General features: G+C 38.7%; 1 protein-coding gene across 3 annotated transcripts; it reads left to right on the forward strand.

Moving 5' to 3' along the window:
• The first annotated feature begins 3,787 nt into the window (after positions 1 to 3,787).
• Positions 3,788 to 15,481, forward strand: LOC100759171 (caspase-1). Of its 3 annotated transcripts, none has more exons than XM_027415200.2 (10): positions 3,788 to 3,879; positions 4,610 to 4,876; positions 5,148 to 5,210; positions 8,065 to 8,177; positions 8,784 to 8,957; positions 9,353 to 9,587; positions 10,547 to 10,687; positions 13,152 to 13,261; positions 13,705 to 13,809; positions 14,270 to 15,481. In XM_027415200.2, the coding sequence occupies exons 2-9, from the start codon at positions 4,720 to 4,722 to the stop codon at positions 13,801 to 13,803; spliced, it is 1,092 nt and encodes a 363-aa protein (XP_027271001.1). In that variant the 5' UTR covers positions 3,788 to 3,879; positions 4,610 to 4,719; the 3' UTR covers positions 13,804 to 13,809; positions 14,270 to 15,481. The 3 variants fall into 3 exon arrangements, with proteins under 3 accessions (XP_027271001.1, XP_027271000.1, XP_035299321.1); XM_027415199.2 differs by having other exon boundaries at positions 3,873 to 4,010; XM_035443430.1 differs by lacking the exon at positions 3,788 to 3,879 and adding an exon at positions 4,269 to 4,291.
• The last annotated feature ends 11,486 nt before the right edge of the window (positions 15,482 to 26,967 follow it).

Here is a 26,967-nt window from a genome sequence, read left to right on the forward strand (position 1 = left end):
TGATAGAGACAGTTGCCCTCAAATAAACTGAGTTACACTCATTTCTAATTTTATTAATCTGAATATACATGGGACAGAAAAAGATGGATTCCTCTTGGATCCTAATAAAGACTCTGCCCCTTACCCTGTGTGCATATATGGGGAATGTTAAGGGGAAATACGGACACACAACTAGGATAGAGTAAAGTGAAATTTGCTGATTCAGTCTGAAAGCAGACATACGGTCTTCATGATGAGAAGAGTAACTGGGACTGTTTTTCTGACTTGAGAAATATTTGTTTCTTAAACAGACAACATCCTAAGAGCAAAGAGGAAGCAATTCATTCGTTCAGTGGGAGAAGGGACAATAAATGGCTTGCTGGATGAACTTTTGGAGAATAAAGTGATGAACCAGGAAGAAATGGAGAAAATAACACTTGCAAAAGATACTATTGTGGAAAAGGCAAGGGACCTGTGTGACTTTGTCATTCGGAAAGGTCCCAAGGCATGCCAAATCTTTATCAACTTCATTTGTAAAGAAGACATCTACCTGGCAGGAGTTCTGGAACTCTCCCAGGGTAAGAACTAAACATCCAGGAAAATTTAAGTCTTCCTTTCTTTGTTTCTTCCTTTTTTTTATTTATCCAATGTTTGAATTCTTTCTTGTCTTATGGGCTGGTTCATCTTGACTCTCAATTTTCCCCTATCTAGATTACCTCGGAGGAAAGTTTTAACAGAATATTATATTTTATCCAGGTGGATAAGGTGGACTGTCAAATTTTTTCATTGATGTAGGCAGATGCAATCTACTGTGGGTGGTACCTTTTCACAGGCAGTGTAAAAACAGTGTAAGAGAGAGAATGGTGCCTCAATCCCAATAGGCAAGAAAGTATCCTTGTACTAATTCTCAGTTCTTGACACTTCTTCAGTAATGAACTGAAGTATTTGGTAAAGAAAATCGTTTTCCACACAAATGAACTTTGGCAAGTTGTCTTATCATAACAGGAGGAATAAAAATGGAGGAAAAGAATTCAAACAAGGCATAAATTAATATGCAGGAGCTGATGAAGTGCCATGGGGGGATGCTGCATACCAGCTTGCTCCTCATGGCCTGCCCAGACTGCATTCTTATAGATCACAGGACCATCAACCCAGGATGGCTCCACTCACAACAGATTGAGTGATCCCATCACTAAGAATGAAAATGTACATGGGCTTGCTGCAGCCCAACCTTGTAGACATATTTTCTCAAGGTTCTGTCTTTTCAGATGATCCTAACTTGGGTCCAGTTGACATAAAACTTGCTAGGATTACACCTCAACTCAAAATTTACACTGTGAGCCAGGCGGTGGTGGTGCATGCCTTTAATCCCAGCACTCAGGGGGCAGAGGCAGGTGGATCTATGTGAGTTCGAGGCCAGCCTGGTCTACAAAGCTACACAGAGGAACCCTGTGATAAAAAAAAGTTCAAATTGTGGCACAATTTTTATTATTTCCTCATGTGTGCAATACAATCAATCAATTAACCTCTCAGTTACCACAAGATTCTGCATGCCTGCTTCTATACTGTCATATGTTTCCATGACAAAAGTCCTCAATGAAGTTAATTTTCTAGATCTCTCTGTTTCTCTACACTGCATCTTCTAATGTGAGTGGGGAGTTTGTCTATCACAGTTGAAACTTCAGTCATATGGGTGCAGCATAGTTGAATGTCATTTCTTTCTCTTAATATTTTAAAAGAAACTTATATTCCTTGAATGTGTGGATTACAGGAAACAAAACATAAGAAGCAAAGAACTAAGTCATCTAATTGCAATTATAAAAGGAAATATCCAAAATGAAGCTATGTCTGGATGTGAATAAAAAAACTACTGGAAGAAATACTGTGTCTGCAAAGATTGATGGACCAATTGGAATTTCTGTAATGTGGAAAAATTGGAATTTTGTAGGATCAGAATATAATTCCTAATGTTTGACTAAATTTAGCCTTCTGGAACAGCCGTCCCTTGCCCCACTATGTATCTGAAGTAACACTTAGTAATAATAAATAAAAACCTATTAGAAACTATTGCCTTGAGAGAACTTGAGATTTTACCATCCGAAACATAGACTGTCCTCACACAGCAGTTTAGGACTATCTCAAAGCTTTCCCCATCTAAGTGTAGCTGCTGAACTCAACAATGTGTTTTACTTATTTTTTGTCGTTTTTATTTAAATTAGAAAAATCTTGTTTACATATCAAGTTCCTTCTGCCTCCGATCCTCCCATGTCCACCACCTATCCCCCAACCCACCCCCCATCCACTCCCCAGGGAGGGTGAGGCTTTCCATGGGGGATCATCAAAGTCTGTCATATCCTTTGGGGCATGTGTCTAGGCTAAGAGAGTATCCTTCCAAGGGGAATGTGCTCCCAAAGTCCATTTGTGAACTAGAGATAATTACTGATCCACTGCCAGAGTTCCCATAGACTTGCTAAGTCTCCTAAATGACACCCACATTCAGAGGTCCTGGGTGGTCCTATGCTGATTTCTCAGCTGTCAGTCTGGAGTCCCTGAGTCCTACTTGCTCAGGTCAGCTGTTTCTGTGCGTTTTCCAGCATGGTCTTGACCCTTTAGTGCTCATCACTACTCCCGATCTAAAACTGGATTCCAGTGCTTAGCTGTGGGTGCCTGCTTCTGCTTCCATCAGCTACTGGATGAAGGCTCTAGGAAGGCATATACGGTAGCCATCAATCTCATTATAGGGGAAGGGCATTTAAGGTAACATCTCCACTATTGCTTAGATTCTTATTTGGGGTCATCCTTGTGTATCCCTGGACATTTCCCTAGTGTCTTTAAACATGCCTTTGTTTGTGACTGTCTTGATTATATAAGAGAAGAGAAACTTCATGAATCTCCTTCTATTTTGGAACTGGGAATCGGGGTAACTAAATCTGTGCTCCAGGGCCAGGGGCCCTAAAACTGCCTCGGATAAACCATCTTTTATACTTTTAAAATGAGAGCTGTGGTTTTGATGACGGAACAGGCATGGATGTGTCCTTACAGAAACTCCTCATTCCCTTTTGTCCCAGCCCACACCCTCAGCAGGCATCCCCTGTAAATGCAAGGGCTGCTCCTGCCAGGGAACTGAGTAGTCAGACTGAGGATCCACACTTCTCCTTCTCCTCCTCCAGATCCAACTCCAGATCTCATTCCCAGCCCTTTACCAGAAAACCTGCTGCCTTTTCCTCTTCCTCTGTCCCCATCCACAATCCATCACAAAGATCTTCTCCCCCAATCTTCCTTTCTAAGATTCATTCCATTATCGCAGCCCCAGACAACAGCAGGCAGGCATTCCTTGTGAACACCCCAGTCGAGTAGGCCAGGGGAAGGCCAACTGAAGACCTTCACCATTCCCTGCCCCAATCCAAATCCAATCCTCCAGGCTCATCCCTGTCTGTGCAACTGACCTCCAGCTGCAGCTTCCCCTCCCTGTACTACCCCTAAGCCTGTATTTCCTGTGGATCCCGCAGACCATCCCCGACCCAGCTCCCTTCCATCACTGCCTGCTTTATTCCAGCTCTCACCTCCAGCTGGCACCCCTGCTAACCCAAAGGTCTTTACAGGCCAGAAAAATCAGGTAAGCTGATGGCAGATGTCTTCTCCCTCTGATCTACAGCTCCATTTCCCAGTCTCATCCCCAGCTCTGCAGAAGGATCACCTGAGCAGCCTTCCCTGCACCCCGTTCCCTTATCCTGTGACTTCAACAATTCTTTCCTAATTTCCCTGCCCCCACTTGTTGCTTTCTCCCAGCTCATTTTTTTTTAATACTAAGACATACTTCCTTCCTCCCAGCAGCTATCCCAGGAACTGTGGAAAGATCATTTCCAAAATTTACTCTTTGCCAAGCCTGAGTTGTAGAGGGTAAGTTTAATTAGGGCAAGAGTCATGTGCACACATGAATAGTGGCTATTTCTCAATCTGCATACACGCCCTGGTTGAAAGAACTTTCAGTTTCAGTAGATGCGGATGGTAGGAGAGGAAAGCCATGGCTGGTGAGTTTTCCCTGTTGCTAAACGGGCTGGTCTGGAGAATAAGTCATTTGGGAAGGGGCTTTTCTGGATGCTGTCATCAGCTTCTGCAGATATTTAGGAGAGCTGTTTCTGGGAAAAGGGGAGGCTGTGGGGAAGAAGTCTGCACACTAGATTTTTAAAGCCATATAAAGCAAAGGCCACGGCCAGAAAGGAAATGGCGCTTTACTTGTATCCGGCCATCATTTTGCAATCTTAGCTCTTACATGGCCCTAGTCTGACAGAGAGAACCAGATGAGTGACAGGTATGGAGTCTGCAAAGGAATATGTTTTATTGTTATGTCTTTGTTTATTAATCTGATTTGAGAACATGTGAAACTGGAATGAGTGTTTATGCTTCCTTAGTTCTAAGAGAAAGACAGTAGCTTGATATTCCTGCCTTTCTCTATGTTCTTGTGCAATGTTAAGGGGAAACAGACAGCAGATAGCAAAAAGAAAGGGAAGTGATGTGTGTGAAGGAGTCATGGTATTGATTCACTCTGAAAGAGTTCCTACCCTCTTTCCAACATGAAAGGTGCACATGGCTGTTTTCCTGACTTGAGAAATCTTTGTGTCTTAAACAGACAACATCCTCAGGGCAAAAAGGAAACAATTCATCCGTTCAGTGGGTGCAGGGACAATAAATGGCTTGCTGGATGAACTTTTGGAGAAGAATGTGCTGAACCAGGAAGAGATGGAGAGAATAAAATGTATAAATGCCACTGTCATGGACAAGGCAAGGGACCTGTGTGATTCTGTCACTAAAAAGGGGCCTCTAGCAAGCCAAATCTGTATCACTTACATTTGTAAAGAAGACTGCTACCTGGCGGGAGTTCTGGAGCTGGAATCCGGTAAGAGCCTGGATTTCAGACTATGTTGAAAGTCAAAACCTTTTAATAACCAAAGTCTGCTTCACATATTTTTCATGTGATTTGAAGACAACTCCCTCACCTCAGACTCCAGAGTCCCATTTTAATGTCAATGACCTTATTTGCATGTCTCCTGTCTCTGTTGCTCATAGTCTTTCTACCTGGTCTTGTGTAGTTCACAGTGGCTTCAAACTCATTGTATCATCAAGGAATATCTTACAATGGTGAATTAATTTCCTTTGTCTCTCTTCAGGTCCACCAGCTGAAAATTCCATGAGAACGGATGATTTCCAGGGAGGATATCCTTCTTCCTCAGGTACACATGCTTGCAAAGTGAGAAGGCTCTTTAGAACATCATCCCTTTGACTATCATCTTCATTGGATAAACCAGCGTGAGGAGCTATGAGTAACTACAAGGCACTGATTCTTTGATTTGCCTCATCTTATCTACATATCTTGCTTGAGCAAGAGCAGTTCTTATGGCCTCACCAACTGTATTTATACTAAAACTTTCTGAGTTTGTGCCTCAAGTCTTAACTACCTAGTTGGGTATTCAAGATTACCACTCAAGTGCCCAGTGCACATATCCACGTCTCCCTTGGACATGTATTTCCAAACACGCCCAAAGATTAACTTCCCCATTCTACTTCTTTTCAGTTTCCTCTTCCTGAGCTAATGCTGACATCATTAGCAGTTGTTCAAATGTGAAACTCAAAATGCATTCTTAGTATTTCTTTTCCTGTCCTTCCCACTTTCAATGTGGGGTTAAGTTTTAATGGGTTCCCCTCTCAAGTCCTCTACCACCTTATCACATGCCTGTTATTTATAGAATATAGTAGATGCCAGTCACTCTCTTTATGGGTTATCTGTGTCAACTATAATTTTCTTGGTCATTAGAGAAATAGTTATCACACGACAATTGTACTCTAGACATTGGTCTATAAAATCTTCAAAAGTAATCATCATGACAAATGATACTTCTGATTGAATTGAACTTGAATAAATAAATATCACATGAACATTTATTTAATACTTTTTTCATCAATAATTAAAGCTACCAACAATTTAGGCATAGCAGTTACGATGCAAACCCTTATTAAGACAAGGAAGTCAGTAAGAAAGTCAATATTCACAGTGGTTCTGGCATGAGAGAAAGCTGTTCCTTATTCATGAAGATTATAAAAGTTATTCTCAATGAATAAACAGCTCTCTTCTTTGCCAGAGATAGTCCACACTGTGTCTCATACACCTACAAGAGACAGCACTAACATAACTGTGCTTATACCGATTTTGTGACAGACATTCGGGAGACTGTGAGAAGACTATGCAAGAGTTTGTAAACTCAGATTAGATGTGCCACACCAAATACATGCATGTCTTCTATTGGTTACCACTGATCACTCAGACAGAATGTGTTCTGGAATGGTGACAACAAGGATAACTTTGTAGAGCATAGTGAGGGAACTTACAGACTGGGTACAGATTCTGTGAGTTTACAATCAAACTTTACTGAGGAAAATAAAGCCTAAATAACCTTAATTTACACAATTTTAGAGGAAATATTTACATCCCAAATGCCACACTAATTTTTCAGTGATCTTCAGTGAAATGCCACCTTATGGAGGCTGATGCATCAGCTCACACCAGATACATTGTTGGTAATATTAGTTTTGAATAAGCCAATGCATACTTTGTTTTAACTTTTTAAATTTGAATTAGAAACAACATTGTTTTACATGACAATCCCAGTTCCCTTCTCCCTCCTGTCTTCTCCTACCACCACCACCACCCCCAACTAAAACCCTACCTAGCACATATCCTTTCTGCTCCCCCTGGATGGTGAGGCCTTCCATAGGGTGTCATCAGAGTCTATCGTATCCTTTGGGATAGGGCCTAGGCCCACCCCCGTGTGTCTTGGCTCAGGGAGTAATCCTCTATATGGAATGAAGCCCAGGCATTCTTAAGAAATGAGTAACAGTGCATGTTGCAAGAGAGGTTTTCCACCATAGTTCTGAAATAATTTCATCCAGAAGACAATGTTTTCCCTAAAATCAGAAAGGCAAGTGTTACAAAAACCTCAATTATTCTCTTGAATCTATTAATGATGATTAATCCACATTTTATTATATATTTCATGTGATGTGACATTTCTATATAATTGCTCTAATTACTCTAAAGGTATTGCTAATATAATAAACATTTGTTTAATTTGTTGTTGCAATTAGAATTATTTGTGCAGAAGCAAGACATCTTTTTTTCAAATTAATGAGTAGTTTACATATTTTTGCAGTATATTCACTCTAACTAGTTTATATTCTTTCCCACAACCAACACATTTTGATGATTTGGCCTAACTCGCAAAGCATACAACAATTTATCAAAACGCCTTTTAAAATAAATTGAAATCTCCTAATTTTAATTGCTTAGTTTCCACTCTCAAAGTTTCCAAATAAATTATTTCTATTTTGAAAATATACCAAGTGTACATCAAATTATTTAGACGTACATTACATGGTTTGATATAGTGAACTTGGTATCCAATAGGAGCCCCTGAAGCTCACAGAAACTGTTTTTAAAAACACCCCCTCATAGATTTGTGCAATCAATAAAGAGTTATATGCATTTACAAAATTTGCCCATTAATTTTAGCACTTACATTCTACTTCCCTTTCATTCTAGTAAATACATTCAATGTAGTTCCTTCGTTGGTTAATGTGCGCATACAATAAAAAGTGATTCCCGAGAGAGAGGACAGAGGATCATTTCTAAAATGTACTTGATGTGATGCCTATTTTTAAAAAATTAAGTGAACATATTTTTTAATTTGTCAATGTAATGAAATGAGTTATATTTCCTGCCACCCCCAGCTAAAATCTCATGCTAGGCTTCAAATACTTTCTAAAATAAATGGTAAACATTTTAATACTCCATGCTTTGTTATCTAAAATGTTTACCAAAATGCTAATCCAAAAATAGGTCCCAGATCACACCACTGGGGATCACTGGCTTGCAATATGTCCATCAATAGTGGTGTGTATCTCATTGTACAGTGTGGTAATGAACTCACGTTCCTCACCTGTCTTCACTCATGAATCAGACTGGAAGGGACTTGATGTGAGACCAACAAGCTTAATTGCAACTGTTTTTTTTTTTTTTTTTGTCTCTTACAGAAACAAAGGAAGAACAGAAAAAAGAAGGCGGCACATGTCCAGGACCAAGTGGGAGCCTGAAGTTATGCTCCTTAGAAACAGCCCAAAAGATACGGAAAGAGAATCCTTCAGAGGTGATGTGCACAAAATCCGAGATGGAGCAAGCTGAAAAATACTGAGGCCAACCTGAAGGGCGGTGGTTCTTTGTCAGAGCCAAATTCATTGCAGTGTCCCCAGAGATTCGATGAGGCTCTTTGCCTTACATTAAACATCCCTACCTCCTAGAATCCCAAGTTTATTTGGAGTTTAGTTCAATTCCTTGGTATACAGTAATAACAAGAGGAAATCAATAGCTAACATTAGATGCTTATATATAACAAAGCTGATAAACTTCAAAATGACCCATTTTAGAGATTAAGAAACTGAGTCAGGTATGGGTAAATATTCTGTTTATAGTCAGTATAACTAGGAGGAATCAGTTTTACAATTTACGCATCCCTAGCTTTGTTTTTCAAAATTATACTTTCAAAGTTAAGGGTAGATCCTCAGAGACCACCTGGGTATTCATAAATCCCTCAGTGCTCTTGAATTAACACTCATTTCCCTTCCTACTCTTAAACTAATCTTCACAAGTTTGGTTTCTTGAAAGGACTAAAAGGAAGGAATTAGGAAGGATTGTAAGCACGTAAACTAGACATTACACTAAACAAGGTTGTTCACTCAATCTGCCCTTCATACAGATTTACCCTATAATGGATACATCCACGCGTACACGTCTTGCTCTCATTATCTGCAACACAGAGTTTGAATATCTTCCAAGGAGGGACGGAGCTGATGTGGATCTCAGAGAAATGAGGTCGCTACTGCAGGATCTGGGATATACTGTGAAAGAAAAGGAAAACCTCACAGCTCTGGTAAGATTTCTCAAAATATGGAAACAATGTCTTTTATACCCTAGATAATTCCAGAAAACATGTTACAGTTGCAGAAAACTTTAATACTAGTTTTTAATGATGATATCCTTCAGTGAGGAGCCAGTAAAGATTGCATATGCCTATCATATGCTACATTGCTTTAGCCAAAGTCTCCTATAACATCTAATTGGAAAATATTCCTAACACCTCAATGGTCTCAGCATGACTTTGTGTAATCTTTATAGCCTTGGTTTTCATAAAATTGAAAGTTAGAAATTTTCTTTTCCATATCACTCATTTTCACAGAATTATTCATGGACCCCCTTTACTGTTTCTAGTGAAATCTCACAGTGAAATGACAGTTCATCTAACATCACTTGTCTGCTCTCTTCCAGGAGATGGCTAATGCAGTGAAGGAATTTGCTGACTGCCCAGAGCACAAGACTTCTGACAGTACTTTTCTTGTATTCATGTCCCATGGTATCCAGGAAGGAATATGTGGGAAGTCATATTCCGATAAAGTAGCAGATGTTTTAAAAGTTGACACTATCTTTCGAATGTTGAACACTTTGAAGTGCCCAAGCTTGAAAGACAAGCCAAAAGTTATCATCATTCAGGCCTGCCGTGGAGGTGAATGCTGGTCACTTAAATAAATGACATTTACAGTCTGACTTTATCGTTTACATATAGAGAGCACTTTCCAGTGTTGATACCTAAATATCAAACATCTGTTTTTCTATTCAGTTAATTATGCACTCTGTAGAGTGTGCTGCAAATTTGTAGATATGTGCTTCATTTCTACCAGAGAATATCACTATCAACAATCAACGCATCCATATGGATGTTATTGGATTTCATTTAAAGACTAAAAGAATCATTGACAATTGACTCATGGCCTATAGCAATATATATATATATTCACATTCATATATGTATATATGACCAGATGTCAGACTAATACATTATAAATAGAGTTTAATAAAAGTTTGGTCCTCTGAAGCAGAAGCAGAGACCCACAGCTAAGCACTAAGCCTAATTTGTGTAGTTCAGTTGTAGAGAGAAAGGAGTGATGACCAAAGGGATCAAGACGAGGCTAGGGAAACCCACAGAAACAGCTAAACTGAACAAGGGGGAGCTCATGGACCCCAGACTGACAGCCTGGAAACCAGCAGAGGACAAAACCAGGCTCCCTAAATTTTGGTGTCAGTTAGGAGATCTGGGCAATCTATGGGGCCTCTGGTAGTGGAACAGTATGTTCTCTGTAGTGTATGAATGTAATTTGGGAGCCCATTTACCATACAGGGTTACTCTCTCAGCCAGGGCACATGGGGGAGGGCCTGGAGCCTACCCCAAATTATGTGACAGACCTTGATGATCCCCCTTGGAAGGCCTCACCCTTTCTATGCAGCAGAAGAGGGGTGGGACCGGAATTGGTGCAGGCGCATTGGAGGATGGGAGGGAGAGGGAATTGGGATTGATATATGAAATAAGATTGTTTCCAATTTAAATAAAATTTCAAAGAAAAAAGTTTCAAAGAAACAATTCTCTTAAAAATTGTTAATAATATAAAACCAATTTTGTCTTCCTAGAGAACCGAGGAGTGGTATTAGTGAAAGATTCAGTAGAAGACACTGGAAAGAAATTCTTAGTGGATGCAGATTTGGAAGATGATGGCATTAAGAAAGCGCACATAGAGAAGGATTTTATTGCTTTCTGCTCTTCAACACCAGGTAAAAGGAATTTTTTATGTAGATGATCTTTGTCAGGGTTACTGTTTGAAAGAAAGGCTCCATACTTACTATTACACAAGACATTTAATGACAACTTTAAAACTCCATATTCAAACCCCCTCATCCACAAAGACAAAATATATCTACATTTTGTCTGAAATAGCAAACTCTTTCATGTTGCACAATGTTTCTCCTAGAATTATCAAGGACAACAGAGAAATACATAGATGAATATGTATAACAGAGAAATAAATAGATGAATATGTATGGTAAAGCTGATTAGAATCTTAAAGGTGCACACCACTGGCCTTAGTCAGGACACCAGTGATGCACAGGCATCAAGTGTTTCCAGAATTCTGATTTGTGAGATGTACGGATAGGAAAACTGATCACAGTGTCTTAGGTCCTCTGAGCCCAAGCTGGATGAGCACCTGCAATCCCAACGTTGCTATGAGTAGTTGGGAGGGAAGGCAAAGGACCACCTCCTGAAAACACACAGACCAGCTAACCTATAGTACATATTGGAGATTAAGTGGGTTTAATGTGAGAGGGTTTTATACATGAAAACAGGTATTCATAAATAATTGGAATGTATACTAAACAGTTATATTTCACATCCTGACACTTGTTATTTATTACATATTATATTAAATATAGTTGTTTCATCTTGCTGAGATTTCTTTGAATTTCTCACCAATATTTGTAAATATCCTGCCATTGTGAGAATGATCGAATAAGATGAAACATGTATGGAATACTGGACATTTCCTAAAATATCTAATATAAAGCTATTCTTATTATCAAGGTTTTAGCTTGCAATCTAACTCAAGTCACTTATTATGTTAAGGCTCAAATAAAACTCATTTGAGTCTTTCGTTTCCTGAATTTTGCATTTCCTAAGGCCTACATTCATTTACTCAAATGCATTCTTAAAACTCTGCCTCTGATCAAATACCTTACAGATTAAATTATTGACTATGGTCACAAGCTCCAGATATAATATACTTCTACACTGGGTAGACCATGCTTTAATGTATGTCTCAGTATATTATTATCCAGTGATAAAACATCATGGCTATTGATACAATCTAGGTTCATAGGGCTTTGTAGACCTAATAGCTAGTGATACATTCTGGCAGATAGAGCATCATCTTCAGAAACATACCAAGTAATATGCAGTGAAACTCTAATGCATGGTTTCATACCATTGGTCACACAGACATCCCTGATTACACTCAATGAATCATAAAAATTACATCCACACAGGAAAGGGACATATAAGGGGGAGGTATTGGTTTATGAGTAGGAGGGCAAGGAATAAACATACTCAGATATATTCTATATAGGAAAGAAAAAAATGTATTTTTGTCAAAGAACAAATGTATTTAATTTTAAAACACCATAGCAAACACCAACACATTTCCAGTTTCGGTTTTTGTTTTGATTGTTTTTTGCTTTGTGTATTTTTTTTTCAGTTTTTTGAGACAGTGTTCTTCTGTGTAGCCTTGGCTATCCTGGAACACACTTTGTAGACCAGGCTGATCTCAAACTTACAGAGATCTGCCTGCCTCTGCCTCCCAAGTGCTGGGATTAAAGATATTCGCCACCAACGCCTGGCTCATTTCCAGCTTAAGAATGCAGCCAAATTTTTTATTAGGTTTAAATATCCTTTTATATCATTTCTTCTCATCTTGCATCACACATTCCTCTCTGGCTTTAGAGACTTCTTCAGGCCTTCCATTCTTGCCATCCACCCTGCTGGTTTGTGTGTCTCCTTCTTTTGCTGTCTTTACTATTCTTTGTAAATGATTCAGACTCTACCTGTCTTATATACCCCACTACCACACCCAGCTGAAATTTGCCTGTGTAAGCCCCAACCACAAGTAAGAACTGTTTGAAAAGAATCTAGCCTTAGTAGGACTTTATGAAAAGAATCAGGCCTTTTATTCTCTTCACTGTGCATGTTCTTTCAGAGATACCTGCTTCTACTCCTCATTTCCTTTCCCCCTGTTCAGATATTTGTACCTATTATGTATTCTTCAAATATCTCTTTTTTAACTAGAAATAATTACTCTCAACTTGTAATTAAAAACTTTACATTTTAAAATGTACAACAGACTTAAACCAGAGTCATTGCAAGGCATCCTGAAGACACCATATAACAGATAGTTATTCTCCCAAACCTAATCATTCTTACCCCAGGGATTGTCTCTCTACTAGATTTTTCACCTCCTTGACATCAGAAACTACTCCATCTAAAAATCTGCAATGCATACAGCCACCACCTTAAGTAAGAGGGAAGAGGTATTCATTGAATTTTATGTATATATTCATTGAAGAATGGCAGGCAATTTATAGGATACAGTATGGACTCTTTAATGTTTCCAGCTAGAGTTGAAAGGCTATGGTGGCCTGTATCTCGGGTAAGGCCTGTCATAAGATTTGAAATATATGTTATTTACAGACAATGTTTCTTGGAGACATCCTCTCAAGGGCTCTCTTTTCATTGTGGAACTCATCAAGCAAATGAAAGAATATGCATGGTCTTGTGACTTGGAGGACATTTTCAGAAAGGTATTTCAAATGCTTTATCCATTATACTCCCCTGGTCTTTGGTGTTTTAAGCTGCTTCTAATGGGAAAGATCTGAATATGTTTGTCTTGTAAAAATGCTGTCATTTGTAAAGAACTTTGTATCATTATTTTTTTCTTTTCAGTTAGTCAACTATCCCCACATGGTGCCAACATTTTATGATCACAAGACTTAAGAAATAATCATTTATATTAACCTCTACCCTGTCTTTAGTAGAAAATGGAGCAGAATCTAATATCTCTGTGTCCATCATATTTGTCAATTCCCATGAGAGAGCTTAATAGTCTGGGAATATTCTCACAGCTGTGGTTCTTACAAATACCTTGAGTTGTTTATTATCGTGCTAGTCAGTGCAATTTTTTCTATCTCAAGTCAAGATTCTACTTTCTTAATATATTGACTATAAATCTCTCTTTCTCTTCTAGGTTCGATTTTCATTTGAACAACCAAGTTATAGTTTACAGATGCCCACCACTGAAAGGGTGACTTTGACAAAACGTTTCTACCTCTTCCCAGGACATTAAAACAAAGTATGTTGTATCAATGTCTTTATACGTGTGTGTGTGTGTGTGTGTGTGTGTGTGTGTGTGTGTGTGTGTGTGTGTGTGTACACTAGGAAAAGTTTGGATAAAGACTACTAGAGAAACAAAACTCATTCTGGCCCAGGTTCCTAGGTCTGACAAAAATTATTGGGGACAGCAGGGAAACTCTGAAGGGTGCCACTTTTTCATTTCGCTACAAAGGGTGTTCTTCTTTCTTAAAAGTCTCAGATTTAGATGGTACTTTCTCAGGGTGGGTTTTGAAAGACCTATGTTCTATATGTCTAGATTTCATCTCTGTAGGGAAGATCACTTAAACATCTCTGTAGCACTTAAACATTCTTGGGTTCTTCTCTGTTGTGAACATATATGCCAGAATTACAGGGTGATATTATAATCTGCACATACCTCAGCAGAATGCTTATGTTTGTGTAATTTCTCTTCCCCACAGGAAGCCAAGAGTTCCATTATTCTGTACCTGTTTTAGGAATCATGCCAATTAGAAGTGACATTTCTCTGAATGATGCAATAAGTCTCCAACGACCCTGAAAGACTATCCTGTTTGTTGTTGCTGTTGGGTTTCCCTTTATTTGAACTGATGCTCAGAACACAATATGAGGAACATATCTTTTTTTTATTGAATTCATTCTTTGAAAGTGCAACTTGATTACGATGACCTTACACCCTCTTTGGTTTTATTCTATCCTTATAATTACTCTCCTCTCTAAAATTCCCTTTCATACACCAATGAGTCTTTTGTTTTTTTTAGACACATCTAGTATAACCTTGATCATCAGTGCAGCCATGAGAAGGGACTGTCTATTGGAGTCAGGTAGATTCCTAAATAGATACACAACTGCAGGCAGTTAATTCCTCCTTTCCGAGAGACCATTGGTAGCCAGAGTGTCAACAGAGTTCTTAGACTTGGCTCTTAATTCTGACCTGGTTGGGCACCACTAACTATTTTAAGATATCATTTGCTTATATTTCTCTATGCACAAATAAACTTGATATCTTCACCACAGGTGTCTGAATTCCACAAATTTAGAGCTTGGCAAAATAGATTTAGGAGACAGAACTGGAACAGTGACAGTCAAAATGATAAGTGACATCTCAAAATGAAGTGCATGCTTGCTACTGTTGAAGCTTTGAACAAAACACAACAATTTTCACATGCTGCTGTATTTCAGAATTTCAAAGAAAATATTGATTCATCCCATAACCTTAAAATTTCACACTTCCATTGAGAAGAGAAAACAGTTAGCACCCCTAACAAATATGGGACAATTAGCATGCACACATGACACTGAACAGTTATCACTTAGCCTTTTACTCAGCAGGATTGATTAGGTTCAGGAAGAGGAGAGACAAGGGCACTCCACATGCCCCTTTCCAATGCATCCTGTCTAAGCAAACTTTCCCTGTATTCTCCAAGTTGGTCACATTATAATCTTTGTATGTTGTCCATTGTCTAACCATGTCCCAGATATACCTGTTTGCTGAAATCATGTGACCAAGTATGCATTCTACATGAGACTGCTTCTATGAGGGAGGAGCAGTCTATGTTCAGATGACATCACACTCAGTGGTAATCAGTCACTCTCAGCAAAAATTTATACATAAAGACAGTCTTGTGCAGTAAATTAAATGCATTCCTACCCTATTGTTTATGTACTCACTCATATGTGGATTTTAGACATAGAGTAAAGGATTACCAGCCTACAATCCAAACTGCCAGAGAAGCTAGTAAACAAAGAGGACCCTAAAAGAGACAAATAATGTCCCCTGGAGAAGGGGAAGAGTCATGATCCCCTGAGCAAATTGAGAGCATGGGATGAAGGGGGAGGGAGCTACGAGAATGAGAAGGGAAGAAGAGAAAGGATGTTGAGGTCATGAGGAGCAGAAAGCTTGAATCATGTGAAGATTAGAAGAAACGGTATGTGATACATGTGATACGTAGGGTTTTAGTTGGGGGGGGTGGTAGGGGAGGAAGGGAGGGAGAAGAGACCTGGGATTGTCATGTGAAACAGTCTTGTTTCTAATTCAAATAAAAAAATGATAAAAATAAAATAAAAGAGAAAAAAGAGTTGAATAAATCCTATAATAGTATTTGTTCTTATCATTAGTGACCAATTGAGTCACAGAGAATTGTTGATGACCACCTTAATAGCAGAAGTCATGGAGACTAATAAATGGCCCAGGGCTTCCCAGAGCTTAGAATCTGATTGTAGGATTGAATCATAATTATAGGGCAACAATGTCAGATTATGGAGAAACGGGTACCTTTGTAACAAACCCTTTGACTTTTAGGCAAGGTTGGAAGCATCAAGAGAATTTAGCAAATTTTGTGTTAGCTGAACTGAGATGTGGAGAGTAAGCTAAAGAAAATAGGAAGACTGGAAGAAAGGAGTACTTATGAGAACAATATTGCAGAGATTTGTATGTAGAGTTCTAGAATAAAAGAAGACAGGGTGCTCAAAAAACAGTGAGCAAGATAGAAACTATATCAGAAAATGAGGCTGAATAATGAGGTCTATTTTTTTGCCATGTTTTTATTTTTAATTTCATTTTACATTCAAACCACAGTTCTCCTTCCCACACTTCCTCCTGCCCCCTTACCTCCTCCAACCAGCCCCACCCGTACCTAAACACCATTTTCTTATCCCCATGGTGAAGGGTTCCTATGAGGAATCAACATAGTTTGGCCTAGATTTAAATTGAGATCTTGTCAACAATAAATGAGAAGAAGATGAGATATCTCACAGTCCACTGATTAATGGTGAATGAAAGGATTTTGATGTAAATGGGAAAGCAAAAGGAAATAAGAAAAATGCACAGATTCTGCATATATTTAGCAGATATAATGAAGAAAGCATAGATTTAGGTAGAAAATAAGACATAAATTAACCAAATACATATACTGACATCAGGCTTTGCTGCTTTTTATATTGGAGGTGAAATATTATTTATTAGTAATTATACAAAGAAAGATGATTAAAAATGAGCCATTTCAATTTTTAAATTCAGTATAATGACTGTGTGTTATGGAAAAAGATAGTTAATTGATCATTGAATATGCAATTCTCAATATTTGGAGCCAGGTGTAGGCTGAATCTACTAAATCAAAAATTACTTAAAAAAAAAAAAGCCGGGCATTGCTGGTGAACAACTTTAATCCCAGCATTCAGGAGGCAGAGGCATGAAGATCTCTGGGAGTTCGAGTTAAGACTGGCCTACAGAGAAAGTTCCAGGACAGCCTCCAAGAAAATACAGAGAAACCCTTTCTCAAAAATAAAAATAAAATAAAATAAAAAATTACTTATTATTTAAAATTTGTAACTGAGCATATGTGGCTTACAAGAATGATCTTTGGTACAGATAAAAGAGTCAGAGACACACTGCTAGGAGCATTCCCAAAACACCAAGCCAACAACTATAATGCAAAGGACCTATTGAATACCCATGCAGGCTCCCCAATTACTGCTGTAGTCTCTATGAGCACCCATGAGCCCTGCTTAGTTGATTCTGTGGACCATGTTCTCCCAATGTCCTCCTTCATTCTTACTCTCTCAATTCCTCTTCAATCTCTTGCATGTGTTTCCACAAACTCCAAAGGGAGGGACCCAATGGACACTTCTAGCCTAGACTCTGCCCATCTAACACTGTTTGGCTGTGGGTCTATGCTTCTGCTCCAGTCAGTGTCTCTCTGAGGATGACTGGTCTAGGCACCAATCTATGAGTATAGCAGAATATTAGGAATCATTTCATTGTTTTTGCTTTGCTTTGCCAGATGTGTTTGATTCTACCCTAGATTTCTGGCCTATCCAAATTCCAGTTCCTGATCATCCAGGAAATATGGGGAGCGGGCACCCCTCCTAGCATGGGCCTCAAATTAGACCAGTTACTGCTTGGTCAGTCTCACAAGTCCAGTGCCACCGCTGATCCAGAACATCTTGTATGCAGGTTGAAGGTTTTGTGGCTGGGTTCCTCTCCCAACACAGGAAACCTTGCCTGGTTACAGAAGATGGCTGATTCAGTCTCTGTGTCCTCCATTATGAGGAGTCCTTACTAGGGTCACCCTGGAGAATTGCATTGAGTTTCCTTTGTACAAGGTTTCCACACCCCCTATGCCCTCTAATTCTCTCCATCCCTGTACTCATTCTCTCCATTTCTTCCCTCAACTGCCTGTTCCCACCTATTACACACCCCTACTTGCCCCTAGTACACCTAAAAATCAACTCTATTTCTACTTCCTAGGGAGATCCTGGGATCACCCTAAAGTCTTTCTTGTTTCTTAGCTCCTATGGATCTGTAGATTGTGGTAAGATTATCATTTACATAACAGCTAATATCTACTTATAAATGAGTACATACCTTGTTTTACTTTCTGTGTCTGGGTTACCTCACTCATGATGTTTTTTTTTTTTTTCTTCTAGTTCCATCCATATGCCTGTAAATTTTCTGATGTCATTTTGTTACCTGCTGAGTAATATTGCATTGTGTAAATATCCCATATCCTCTTTATCTATTCATTTGTTGGAGGACACATAGGTTGTTTCCCGTTTCTGACTATTATGAATAAAAACAATGTGAACATAATTGAGCAAGTGTCCTTGTGGTAGAATGGAGTGACTTTTGGGTGTGTGACTAAGGGTACAGTTGAGTCTTGAGGTAGAGCAATTCCCTATTTTCTGAGAAACCACCATATTGATTTCCATAGTGGCCATACAAGTTTATTTTTTTTATAAGGCTCATTCTGTTAGACATGAGACAATATCTACTCATGGATTTAATTTGTATTTCCTGATTGTTAGAGGTAATGAAGGTTTGATTTGCTTTGTTACATACATATAGGCTACCTGTATTTTTCTATAAATCTGTCTTTTAAGGTTCTGCTACTGTTTTTTTTTTTTTAAATCTGATGTCTTGCTATTAAGAAAGTTGGTTCTCTTATATAACCTGGATATTATCTTCTTATCAAATGACAAATCTGCAATGATGCATGCTGTGTTCCCTCTGCTCATTGTTGCCTTTGGTTTTACCTATTTATTACATTAATTTTTTAACTGTGTTTTTAAGGTAATGAGAGTGAAATTATTCTACAGACTAACATGAGTGGACATTCCTGCTATGTTCCAACATTGTAAAATTACTTGTCTAAAGCTTAAATATTGACTTTTTTATAAAATTTGGTCAGAGATAAACAAATAATTTCATTCTTCTACAAGTATGGACCCAATTTTCCTAGAAATAGTTTTTAGAGGGACAATATCTTCCAAATTGTGAGTACTTGGAACTTTGGTTGAAAAGTGACTGAGGTACACCATAGCTATAATTATGCTCTATTATATGTCTTTTGTGTTTGTTTCTCTGTGGGTCTCAGTCCACTTTATTTTAGCTTTGCAATTATACAGTGTGGTCCATATAACTTTAGTTTTTAGTCAAGATTTCTTAGTCTATTTTATATTTATTTTGTTTGGGGGTTTTATAATGCAATGACATCATTTACCTGTTTACTTATCCACCTCCAAATAACCCAGTAGGTCTCTCCTTGCTTTCTAGTCTTTCTGGCTGTGTTATCTTTTGTTATTCTCTAGCTCTCTTTGATTTCTCACTCTCCTTACTCTGAAACTATCCTTGCTATCTTACTATTGTGGGGTATTTCTATGTTTTGTGAGGATATATTGTTGTGATTGGTTTAAAAAGGAGCTGAATGGCCAACAGCTAGGCAGGAGGTATATGTGAGACTTCTGGACAGAGAAAACAAATAGGAGGAGAAAACAGAGGTACAGGTGAGACACCAGTGAGACATGGAGTAAGTCCAACATACAGAATGAAAGAAAGGAAAATCGCCACATGGGAAAGCACAGATTAATAGTAATTGTTTATGTTATGAGAGCTAGTGGGACAAGACTAAACTAAGGTTGAACTTTCATAATTAATAACTATGTCAATATTTGAGAGATGGCTGGAAAGAAACATGAAGACTCATTACATCTTACTCCTCCCTGCTCTCTCACTCCTCCCTGCTCTCTCACTCCTCCCTGCTCTCTCACTCCTCCCTGCTCTCTCACTCCTCCCTGCTCTCCACTCCTCCCTGCTCTCTTACTCCTCCCTGCTCTCTCACTCCTCCCTGCTCTCTCACTCCTCCCTGCTCTCCACTCCTCCCTGCTCTCTTACTCCTCCCTGCTCTCTCACTCCTCCCTGCTCTCTCACTCCTCCCTGCTCTCTCACTCCTCCCTGCTCTGTCATTCCTTCCTGCTCTCTATCCCTTCTTGCTCTCATTCTAACTCACAGCCTAGTTTCTTATTAATTGTTATATATGCATATGTATTTTGAATTTTATGATGTGGTATGAATTGTAATGGTTTTCCTACTTTCATATAAATGACACTTGACTTTTGATAGTGATTCCATTAGTAGTAGTCTGCTTTAGTTGTGGCTATTTTAACAATTTTAACCCTTCAATTCCAAAAACATATGGCATCTTTCCTTTTATAAATGACATTTATAAATGGTATCTTGTACCACTTGGACAAATGTACTTTTCACTTTCTTTGTATTTATTCTTTGTGTCTTTCACAGAGTGCATCCCATCCCATTCATTTCCCCACCCCTTTGTATCTGCCCTCTGCCCTTGCAACCCACACCCCCCCACACACACATACACACACAAAATAAAATAAATTTAAGAGAAAAAAGAGAGGGAAAAAAGAAAAATCAATCAAATTCAATCTCATCATGGAAGCTATAGTGTAACACAGTGAGTCATGCTGTAAGCTCTTTCATCCATATATACTTAACTGCAAGTGTTCATTGCAATAGTCTTTGGTTAGTTTCAGGCCTCTGGTTTCTGCTAAACTATCAGTGCTATGACCTCACTGGGACTACTCTTAGAAATTCTGCTTTTGCCCTGCATTGTGGAAATCCCTCAGCTTTGGTTGTGCAGGACTGGCCTTTCCAGGTGCTTCAATAGATCACAGATGGGGTGGATGTTGGAGTGGGTCACTCATAACCTTGGTTCTGGACCTGGGTAGTTGTAGGGTTGGTTACTACCAGCTCTCCTTTATCCTCACTACCATGGTGACCTCACCAGCATATCCCTGGCTAGTTCACCCCTTGCATCCATGAGCAAGGAATGGGGCCAGTTCTCCTGCTTTCACATCCTCAGGGTTGGCCCTCCCACACCTACACCATCAGGGCCAACTCTACTGTGTTGTCCATGGGAGGTGTTCAACCACTCTCCTGAGTGCTGCTGCTGAAAAGGGCTAGTGGCAGCTATCCCAATCTTACAACCTCAGGGCCAGCTCTCCTACCTGACAGAGGTATCAAGGGTTGGGAGGGATGGCATCTTTCCCCTGCCCATACCATCATATGGCAAATGTCTCATGGTCTTGGGGCAGTTCCCCCACACGCTTGTCAGTATGGGTCAGCTCTGCTATGCTGCCCAGGTGAGGTGTAGGGCCCACTTTCACGAGCACTGCAGCTGGTAAGGGGAATGTCAGCTCCCTTGTCCACCACAAGTGATAGGGGTAATGGGGGAGCGCATCTCAACTCTGCCCATGTTGCCATATGGCAGATGAGAGCTGTGACCAGATCTCACAAGTTCACACTTTTGTGACCCACTCTGGCCCCATAACCAGTCAGCTCTGCTGTGCTGCCCACATGAGGTGCAGGGCCTGATTTCCCTACTGTTGCAGCTGGTAAAGGGAAGGATCGACTCCCTCACCACAGATGAAAGAAGTGGCATGAGCTGTGCCTCTATTTACAGAGTCAACTCTACTTTGGTGACCAAGCATGGTGTAGGCAGGTTTTATTCTCCTGAGTGTTGCAGCTGATGAGGGGTTGAAATTCATTCTTGTATAGATTTTTGTAGCTACTTTTAATGAAATTTATTTCTTGAGTTATGTTCCAAACACCTATTGCCATAGAATAGCTACATTTTCATATGCTGAATTTTTTGTATATTTTCATGAAAAAAATTTATACAATATACTCTGATCAAAATTTCTACTATTCCAACTTGTACTAGATTATACCTGCTTTCCCGTCTATCCAGTCATGCCCCTTATTTCTCTTTCTCTTTAAAAATAAACAAACAGGCAAAAAAATAAATTAAAGCAAAATTAAACAAGTTAAAATACATATACATTCACAAACAAAACTAATAACAAAATTGGAAATCATAACATATAATCAGAATAACAGTAAGGGCAAAAAAAATTCCAAAACAATTCAATAAGAGACAAATGTCTAAAAAAAAAAAAAAATACCCTAAAGGGTTTTTTGTTTGTTTGTTTGTATTGGCCGTCTACTGCTGAGGCTAAGACCTACCCTTGAGTGTGGTTTGTATACCCAATAAGATTCCATTGGAGAAAGCTAATTTTTAAACCATATTTAAACCAAACTAATAAATAACTATTTAGTTTTTTTTATTATTGTTTTAGTTGATAGACTTTTGAGATAGACTCTCTCTGTATATCCAAGACTGGCCTCATATGTCATATTCAAATCCATCCTTCTGTCTCAGTTTCCCTAGTATAAGAGTTTAGATGCATACACCATTACACCTATTTATTTTATAGCCTTGATGACATGTTAAAAGATCCTTTATGTTCCATAGAATCAGATGCTTTAGATTTCATTTTCTGATCTCCAAAACTTTCAATATTTTATGGAACAAAATTGTATAGGACAAATCTGTTTCTGATCACACAGAAAATTATTTTATGTTAGCTATGGTGAATTTTTCATATACACTTTTGTTATATTGAAAATTTCTTTATCTTATATAACCCATAACTCATTTAGTAGTCTTCTCATCTTGTATATACAAATCACTATGACAGAGGACCAGACCTCAGGCAGAATAGAGGCTTCAACATGATACTGAATTCTCTTTAGATGTCAAAGTCTATGTGATGATGTCTATACACATCTAAGACCAGGATATCTTCTATGCAGTCTCAATACCTTGTCCAAACAGAGTTTATTCCTCTCTTCTGGGTCCTGAAATGTCATGTCAGTGTTTTCATGCGTTCCTCACCAAATGAAATGTAACGCCATCTGATGTTATCAGAGAGGGTCTCTAGATTCTGAGTCCCTTTGTTTCAAGCCTTGCTCTCCAGTTCTGTTTAGTTCATACTATTTTTCATGATTTGATCAATTAATAACCAAATCCTCTGTGTATAGGTTGTAAATTTTATTAATATCTCTTTCACAGAAACTTTTTGTGACATCTTGGAGAGAAAGAACACCTATATGAAACATTGACCCAGTGGCAAATCAGTAAATGTTTATTATTGCAGATGCTATGTTATGGTTGACTATGTATGATCTTAATTTGTTTATTTTGTGGTAACTTGTTAATTAATGTTATTATCTTAGATTAGGTTGTTATAATATTTGGAATAAATGAGTTATACTATGGAACAGGTTTACTATGCCGGACATGTATATAATGTGTACAAAAACTCAAACTAGAGACTTGTACCACATAGTGGTATGGTGAGATAGATTGCATTGTTTCCTAGGCTATCTCTATTTAGTCATAAGTGAACACACAATGTTACGTCTATTGACTTAACTGCTATTAGGTAATTTTTCATGTTTTGTAGTTTCTATGTGTTTTTTTAAATTTCAGAATAAAGATCTAACAAATGCTTAAAAGAACACACAAGGCAACAAGGATAATGAGCCCTGTGATTTGGGTCAAGTCCTTGTTTACTATGTTGGTAAATTTTCTTTAATTCTGCCATCATCATTTGAATGTTATTTTGACATTGGTGACAAATGTGGTAATGTTGAGAATTGTTTAAATATTCTGCCTATCCATATACTCCATGCCCAAGTCTTATCTTTATAACTAAAATTAAAAGTTGAACTTTGGTACCTATATTCTACCCTATAAAAACTTAATCATCTTAAAGAGGACTACATCAATTCTGTACAAAGTAATTTTGCCATACTGGAAGATCAATATTCACAACATATTGAGTTCTATATTCTGTTTATGAACAAAATGAAATAATTGGGACTTTTGATCAATTTATATGTAATTAATATATTTATACATACATCCTTTAAAACATTCTAGATGCAAAGACATGAGTACAATATATGTTTAATATAATGAGGGTAAAAGCATACTGTGTTAACTGAAGAAACTGAATGCACAGGACTGAGAAGACTCTGCAGACTAGTGGGAAGACTTTCCCATACTCCCAAGAGAACTGACTTCCCAAAAGGACACATTCTGGGCAACTCATCATCATTCTTCAAGAGTGACCAAGCAAATGGGAAAAATAAAAATAGTGAGTGATCAATGCTGCAAAATGAAGAGAATCAGCTTACTTACTTACTTACTTTTTAAAACTTTTTTATACTGAGAGTAGGCCAGTATAAATGCCTGAATACTAACACTCACCAATCTGATTATAGGAGATGGCCAGATCAGACACCCTCTCCACTATTGCTTGAAGTCTTAGGTGGGGGTCATATAAATGACTACAAAGTGGAGTCAGAAAGAGGTTGATAACCGGTAGTTTATTGGGGAAAGGTAATGATGCAAGGGATCCAGTGACCCGGTTTGCACCTGAACAGGATGGACCCAGAAATGCTTCCCAGTCAGCTGTACGAGGCCAAAGAGAGCCACATGCACGCCTCTCTCCTGCTTAAACCCTTTTTACATAACTCTGACCACACCCAAGCAGGCTTGGTCAGAGGTACCTGTAATCAGGGTTTCTGATTACAAGGTCATTGTATGGATTCCTGGGGATTTCCCAGACACCAGGTTTCTCCCTGACCTGGAAATATGCCCCCATCAAGGCCTCTCTTTTGTTATTCTTTGCTCCATCTTGCTCCCAACCTGCTTCTTACAGCCACCCTGCCTAATAGGCTACCTCAAGTTTCCATCCTCCCTTTCCCTCACCCCGAAACCCAGTGTGCCTAGGAGATCTCTTCTCTTTCCCCTTCTCAGGGAAGCCATGCATCTCTCTTTGGGCCCTCCCTATTATCTACCCTCAATGGAGCCATGGATGGTAGCCTGACTATCATATACTTTCCTCCTAACATCTACTTATGAGTGAGGAAATACTGGGTTTGTCTTTCTGGATCTGGGTTACCTCACTCAGAATTTTTTTTTTCCAGATCCATCCATTTACCTAAATGTACAATGAAATAGGAATGTAGCCTTGTGGAGAAATGGGAAAATAGATATTGTTTTCAGTTATTTCACATTGGAAGACTGTACCAAAGGTGATTTCAAACTCTGCTGGCTTATAGTTGGATGAGTCTTTTTGTCTCTGACAGAAAACAACCACCCCGACAACTCGCTTAAAGTGCTAGAACAGCTGGGAAAAGAATCACTTACAGAGTATCTAGAAAAACTGGTACAAAACAATGTATTGAAATTAAAGGAGGAGGAAAATCAAACTTTAAACAATGCTGAGTACAAAGACAAACACTGGGTCTTTGTAGATGCCATGAAAACGAAACACAGCAGAGCAAGAAAGATGCTTCTCCACAATTTACTTAATGTGGATAAAAGCAGCCACCATAGAAAAGTAAGAGTAGAACACCCAAAGAACAGCTCAGGGTGTCTACAATCTGTTCAAGTCTCCCATCATAAGTCCTCTTAATCTTCCAATCCCCAAATTCTAGTCCTCAAACAAAGCTCTTTCCTCCAGGCTACATACTCAATGCCTCCTGCACAGTCACTACTTGTTCGAAGATGTTCGAAAGCTTCATGAAATGAGCAATCATAAAACTAAACACTGTCTTCCCACATAGAATCAATGAGCTGCTTTTAAAGAGACTGAAAGAATCTCAAGCACAAAGCTAAAATAGAAATGATGCATGCAATAAAGGTCATAATTCGATAAAGATGTTCAAAACACTTTTGCAACCTCAGAAATCACATCCAAATTCTGAGTTAAAGGGAGCTGCATGCTCAGCAGAGAGGGGGTACAAGTGAGAACTCTCACAAGGGGGGGCTCAAGTGAGAACTCTCATGAGAGGGGACACAAGGGAGCACAGCAGGGAGGAGGCACAAGTGAACACAGCAGAGAGGAGGCACAAGGGAGCACAGCAGGGAGGAGGCACAAGTGAACACAGCAGAGAGGAGGCACAAGGGAGCACAGCAGGGAGGAGGTACAAGGGAGCACAGCAGGGAGGAGGCACACATGAGCTCTCAAATGAGATATCTTAGGGAACCCTGGGTAATATCCAGGGTGGCCTCAGGACAGTGTGACTGCAGTGGTCCAGTAGACCAGGCCACAGGTGAAGATGGAATATTAGAATAGGTCAAGACTCCAGAGAGCCATATGGATATGAGTTTAATACTTAGGGATCTCAGTTTAGGTCTGACAAGGAAGAGTGAAAGACAGAAAGAATCCAAGATATTTGTTTCATTGAACAACTTTGTGCCAGGCAATTTTAATCATAGAGATAAGCAGTTGAAGTTCTGTTTGCCAAGATGATAATTTTGTCTTATTCTACTGGAATCCCTCAATTTTATATCAATTTTATGGGATTTCTAGTCAACTTATAAGAAATGGAAATTAAAATTTTAACCAAATTCCTAAGTTTTAAATTTTTTCCCATCTAAGACAGTGACTAGGAGCCACTTTTGTACAGTGACACATGCAAAAATGGAAATAACATGTATATTGCACTAACCACTAATGAGATTTACTAAAATTATTTCCTTAATTGTTTTCCCTTCATTATGTATGATACTAGAAAAGCTAATTAGATGACACTCTGGTAAGAAAACTATTCCTGCCAAGATTCAATTGAAGTAAACAAAGAAGGTGGGACATTTTAGAATAAGTCCCTGGGAATTTAAAATTTTTGTTGGGTATGAAATGTCAGCTTTGTTGCCAAATTGCAGTGGTTTTCTGCCAAGAATTATCAGAATTTAGGAATTCATCATTGGGTTGTTCTATTCTCCACAGCAAGGACTTCTCAACACTTTCCTAGCTGTGCAAGGTCCTGTACGGCAGATTAGTTATTCGTAATCTTCATAAGTTAGAAAGAGTTCTTCCCTTTAATTTCTTCTAGACCATTCTGTTCTGCCAGCAAATCAGGTCTCACAGTCATACACAGAAAATTACATTGTGTGATGTATTTCCCTATTTATATAGAAAT

The sequence above is a fragment of the Cricetulus griseus genome, chromosome 4 (genome assembly GCF_003668045.3).
Source record: "Cricetulus griseus strain 17A/GY chromosome 4, alternate assembly CriGri-PICRH-1.0, whole genome shotgun sequence".
NCBI classification, from domain to species: Eukaryota; Metazoa; Chordata; class Mammalia; order Rodentia; family Cricetidae; genus Cricetulus; species Cricetulus griseus.

Bases quoted from the DNA above. Each gene is read 5' to 3' on its own strand.
- LOC100759171 (XM_027415199.2), top strand. The intron at 4,877-5,147 runs GTAAGAGCCTGG...GTCTCTCTTCAG, and splicing joins AGTTCTGGAGCTGGAATCCG to GTCCACCAGCTGAAAATTCC. The intron at 5,211-8,064 runs GTACACATGCTT...TGTCTCTTACAG, and splicing joins AGGATATCCTTCTTCCTCAG to AAACAAAGGAAGAACAGAAA.